Raw genomic sequence first — 5987 nt, 5'->3', positions numbered from 1 at the left:
GGAGAATGTAGCAAATTCGTCCATTCGTGTTGATCTTCCTCAGTAAACTTGTCACTCTCCTAATGCCTCTACATCTCCTCGGGATCCATCTTCTTTTCATAGGCCACCTACTTCTACAGATGCTCATACATTTCATCCAGGACCATCTACATCATATCCATCTCTGTATCCATCTAGAGATGAGTTTGCTCAGGAATTGAGAATGCAATTACTACAGATGGTAGAGATTTTAGAGAGGAAAAATGAAGGGCGGATAGATGAGATGCGATCTTACATAGACCAAAGGTTTGATTGTGTCACATCCTTTTGTAGACAAATTGATGAGAATATATCATCTGTTGTGGAGTGGATGAAGAATTCTAACCCGTCAACAACACCTTACACATATCACTCTCCTCTTCGTAGTGGATTTATGAATACTGGAGAAGCATGTGATGTAAATGAGGATCCACTTGTACATGTAGAAGTTCAAAATGATGAGAATCAAGATGACAATGAGAAGAGAGAAGTGGAAGATTATGTGTTGGCGAATGAACCAGTTATTGTAAAAGAAGCAACGTTGCCCGTAGATGGCAATGAACAAAAACAAGCAGATGATATGAATAACTGTCCAAATCCCATTGAAGTGGAAAATGAGCAAAGGCAAGCAACAGATTTGCCGAATGATGATGAAACTCATGTGGAAGAGAGAGATACCTGTGTACCGATGGATTCTATAGCACATGGTGATGTAATGGAGTCCATCCCTATAGTGGTGGAAGATGAGTCTGATAAGTCAAGTCAGATTGGGCGCGGGATGAGAATCAAGAAAAGGTCACTTGTTCTTGAATCTTCGTTCACAAATCCGGAGAAGAGGAGGAAGCTTCACAATGTAAAAGCATTTGACCCATTTCGAGAGCTAGATCCGGCTAAGGCAGATGACTTACAGAATTGGTTGGTTAATGCACCTGACAGGTAACTATTCTTACATTAATTATTTTTGTGAAGTTGTAATATATGCTCTTATGTTATTTGTTTTATGCAGTGAACATGTGGACATGATGATGTTCACGAAGCCAAAAAGTTTCTTTCTTGAAATTCAGAAGCAATTTGGATGGCTCGATAGTGATGTAAGTACTTTAGCATTCTATATTTTTCTCATACTTCTTTTCATTCTTAAACGGCTTTATACATCTGTAGTACATTGACATAGCGTTGTTGTTGATGAGGGCACGAATACATACATATCCTACTGTGTTCCCACAAGATTGTGCAATTTTGGATTGTGCTTTTACTAACATGTGCACCAAGAGGTTTGAAGATTTTGAGCTGCATAAGAAAGAAAAAAATCCAGTAGAAAACTTTAAATGGATGAAAAATATGACAAGATATATATATATGGTAAAAATCCAGAATGGAGCAAGCGATGGGATTCTTGTACATCGTTATATATTCCCTGCAATGTGGAAATGAAACACTGGATTGCACTTAAAGTGGACTTTGCCGAACGAACTATATATGTATATAACAGCATTATATGACAGCATGAAGAGTTTGACTCGTTTTGAAAAATTGTAAAAAATCATGCATCCAATTGTGAAGGTGATTCCTAGAATGATGAAGGAAAGATTGTTATTCGGGGAAAACTACCCACACAAGCAGTTTCTATAGCGTCGACATACAGACGTTCCACAACAAAACAATGCGTAAATAATATATCTTTAAAAATTTTTAGATTTTCACTTATTTTGAGAGTGCATATATTTATTATGACAAATATATATTCACAGGGGAGATTGTGGGATATACGTTATCAAGTTCATAGAGTTTTTATCGATGGGATTAGACGTGAAACTTATGTCCGATACTATGATCGACAGTTGGAGGAAGAAACTAGCCGCTGAAGTTTTTGCTATGCATTTCGATCCATAATTGCTTTTTTGGTATATTTTGCACGTGAAACTACCATGTAGACAAAAATAGAAATAAATAGGTTCTCACCAAGCCTACAACGGGACCACCCTTCAACGCCTACACCGGCAATACGGGCTGACCAACGCTTAACAGCAGACGTCCAGGTTTGAACAATGTTTTCCTAAATATATTGTGCCTACATTGTTTGACAATAATATCACATTACTCTCTTATGGCTCTGATACCAAAATAGCCCAGGGGAAAGGAAATCAGAAAATTAAAAAAAAAATAATATCCAAATTAAGAATAGAAATATTTGAAAAGAGAAATTTTATTGATTATTGAATGATTACAGAATTTGAAAAATTAAAGAGTAATTTTTTAGAGAACAAAAATAACAAGAGAAAATAAACTTCTATTGCCAAATTTGCTCTTCCTTGGAATGAACTCTTGAAGTCTTCTTATACTTGAAATCCGGACTTGAAATTTCTTTCGTTTGCCAGAAAGAATCTTGAATAGTTGAGTGGGAGACAACATAATGAAGAATCTTGAAATATGAAACCCACTTTTGAATAATTGAGCCATTTTTTTGACTAACTTTAAAAAGAAAGATTCCTAGTTTAATAAAGTTATCTTTTTCTTGGAATAGATGGTAATCTCTTGAGAAAAAGCTGATTAGCTGGCATGCAACATTTGAAAAGAATTTCCCTTGATTTATTAATCCTGTAATTTCTCAATTCTTCGTGAAAACTGGGTTCTTGTAGTCATTTGATCCTTATTTCTTGAGCAAGAAAGACATCATAACCTAAATCAATTAGGTTATCACCATTGTCTGTTTCTTGAGATTTTTGATCAGATTCTTGAGTACTTGATTTTTTAGATCCAATATTAGAAATATGTTAATAAATTTCTAATAATTCTTTTGGATCTTTGCATTTTGGTAACATTGAAATAATCCTTTGTTTTTCAGTCAGAAAATCTGCTTGATCATCTTGTTCTTTTTTTGAGAATTTCGGAACACCCAAATTTCTTTGTTCTTGAATCCATGATTGAACCGTTTTTGGACAACAATTTGTTTCTTTGAATTTAGACCACCATTTGACTTTGAATCTTCTGGTAATCTCTTAAGTGAAGTATTCATCATTTTGATTCTACAGTAGAAAGAAATCCCAACAAAAAATCTAGGAAACTTTCATATTGAAGGCAAATTGATTTTTTACATTTTTTTTGTAAAACATCTTTTGAGACTTTGCAATCTGTTTTCAAAATAAAATTTTTGTTGATAAGATTGTCTTAAAATTTTGAAATACACAAGACTATTGAAATAATTTCTTTTTTGATAGTGGAGTAATTCTTTTGAGGGCCGGTCCACACACCCCTTTGGTACCTAACTAACTGTTCTTGAGATGATTCTAGTGGGATTTGCTTTAACACACCACCATATCCAAAATTCGAGGCATCTGTCTCAATGATAATTGATGCTGTGGGATCAAGTATTGAAAGACAGTGAATATTTTTTTATTGCTTTTTTGACTTTTTGAACTGCAACTGTGTGCTCGTGACTCCATGAGTCAGAGTTATTTTGTAATCTTTTGAATAATGGGGCACAGATTTGACGTATACTTTTATATATATATTTGGTTAAATTAAAGTAAATGTGAATGTAACTGTAAATTGTATGCTATATGAATAGGGTTCAGCTATGTCTTTAATTGGCAATCGTTCTATTTTAAAAATAACAAGACATTTAATTAATATTTTATACCATTTATTATTCTTCAAAGTTGTCTACATTTTCAAAAATTTCAAAAACTTTTTCTATATTCTACACATTCCACACTAATAATAACACAATAAATAGTGCAATGCACGAGACGAAGACTAGTATATAGAAAAATTTATGAAAGTTGTAAGCTCTATTAAGCCCCTGTTTGACCCCCATTTTCGAAAAATGAAAATGAGTGGAATAGTATTTTTTTTTTTAAATGAGCGGTTAAAAAAAAGGAAATTTTTTTTATTTACATGTAATATTATTTTATGAAAAGATTATTTGGTTAAAAATAGAAGAAAGAAAAATGTAATGGAATTTAATGGGGGGCCAAATGGGGGCTAATATGTGGTTAAAATTAAAATTTAATGAGTTTAAAAAATTTAGCTAAGTTTAGCAGGTATGTATTGGAATTGTGTTGAAAAAGACAAGTTTAAAGATTAACAAAAATTTTACACAATTACACAAAGGACCTTGAAAATTCAACTTGTAAACTAAGAAAAATCTTGAATTAACTATTCGCTGTTATACAAAATGATATATGAACCAAGAATAGCCCAACAAATTCTGTGTTCAAGGCAAAATCTGATTTAATGCATCAAATAATAACAAAATAATATTATCTATCACTAGTGATTTATTTAACGTCAAGAAATAGACTCATGACTTCTTTGTTACCCTTGCCTTTTGTCCTTATTATTATCACGTCAACTCGGCTCCGTCATAAAATGGCATGTCATTCTTGAGCGCGATAAACTAAATTGTAACTAGTACCTAACTTTTCCAGATTTTCTTGATTTCTCTTTACGTTGATATATTCCTGCCAATGCTTCACAAAAATTAAATATAATTTTAAACGGGAAAAGTTCGAGAACTCAAAGCAAGTTGTGGATCATTCTAAGCCTAGTGATATTTTTGTTACAAAAGAAATCCTTTATATGATGGGTAATGTTTAACCAATTAAATAACCAGAAGCTTAAAAGTGGTCCAAAGAGTAGCGAGATTTGGATCTTCGATTCTATTTCAGTATGATGACAAACTATGCCATCAGTTTCATATAGGAAAATGGGGTCTCTTTATATTAAAATATTCTCTTCAGAAAAGGCTCTGCCGACCAAAATTACACCATAGTATGTAAAGGAGGTTATTTTTGCAATCTGATCATGCTAATTATCTTTTATCTGTTCATTGACGGTTTCTGGCGAAGCTTCTATTTGTCTGCTGCACGAATTTGATAGATCTGTTCAACCCAAAGGCAGAAGATCGTGAGTCCTTTTTTGGGTTCACATTATTTCTCCTTAATTACACATGGACAAGAAAAGAAATTTATTTACTTTGATGCTGTAATTTGTGTGTTCATTCCTCAGCAAAATTTAATAACCTATTCAACTAAGCGGCAGGAAAAACTTGAGTCCAGTTCTGAGTTCACATTACGAGAAAGTTCTAACTACAATTTTTAAAAAAAAATGATGAAGATGAAAAAAAGAAACTTAGAGCTCAAATGATGCAATTACAAGTTGTCTGAAATCTGTTCTGTATCATCTTCACATTCCAGCAGAGTTTGTACCACAGAAGCCATTGTTGGGCGCTTGTTTCTATCTTCTTGTACACATGAAAGGCCTATTTGAACCAATGTTTCTGCCTGTTTTCTGTAAAACTTCCCTTTCAATCTTGGATCAACAAAGCTCTCCACCCAAATGGAGCTTCCACGCTCAATTTTTTTCTTCACTGTCCTAACGAAACTCTTGAGTGCTGCTTCGTTCTCATATTCGTCAGCGACCTCCCAATTCGAAAGTCTAATTCCCCTTACCATCTCCAAGATTACGACACCATATCCATACACGTCGACTTTAGCTGTAATCGGATGGTTTAGAGCCCATTCTGGAGCCATGTAGCCTTTAGTCCCTCGAATTCTGGTGAATTCGGAACCAGGGCCGCCTCTCTGAGACAGTTTTGCTAACCCGAAATCTGCAATCTTGGGTTGAAATTCTCCGTCTAGAAGTATATTTTCGGGTTTCACATCACAATGGATTACCCATTCGAGACACTCGTGGTGGAGGTAGGCTAAGCCTTTGGCTGTCCCTATTGCCACCGCAAACCTTTGCTTCCATGTGAGGAAATTAGAGTCAAAAAGATGCTTGTCGAGTGACAAGTTATCGATGTACTCATAGACCAAGAGTCGATGCCTTCGTTCTGAGCAAAACCCCCAAAATCTCACTAGATTCATGTGATTGATCTTTCCTATGGTGCTGATTTCTGCTGAATACTCATCTTGGGCTTGAAAAACGTCCCCCAGTTTCTTAACTGCTACTTCCCTACCATCTGA

The 5987-nt window shown here is 34.4% G+C and overlaps 1 protein-coding gene across 1 annotated transcript in view; it reads right to left on the bottom strand.

Moving 5' to 3' along the window:
* Positions 1 to 4972: 4972 nt before the first annotated feature.
* The window catches only part of LOC111365604 (putative receptor protein kinase ZmPK1), a 2698-nt gene continuing 1683 nt past the window's right edge, over positions 4973 to 5987 (bottom strand). The window contains exon 2 of the mRNA XM_022986146.1: positions 4973 to 5983. Within this exon, the coding sequence (XP_022841914.1) occupies positions 5172 to 5983 (812 nt within the window). The 3' untranslated portion in view covers positions 4973 to 5171. The remainder of the gene's footprint in view (positions 5984 to 5987) is intronic.

The sequence above is a fragment of the Olea europaea genome, chromosome 17 (genome assembly GCF_002742605.1).
Source record: "Olea europaea var. sylvestris chromosome 17, O_europaea_v1, whole genome shotgun sequence".
Classification (NCBI taxonomy): Eukaryota; Viridiplantae; Streptophyta; class Magnoliopsida; order Lamiales; family Oleaceae; genus Olea; species Olea europaea.
The sequence above is the reverse complement of the archived record's forward strand: the minus strand, read 5'-3'. Positions and strand labels throughout refer to the sequence as shown.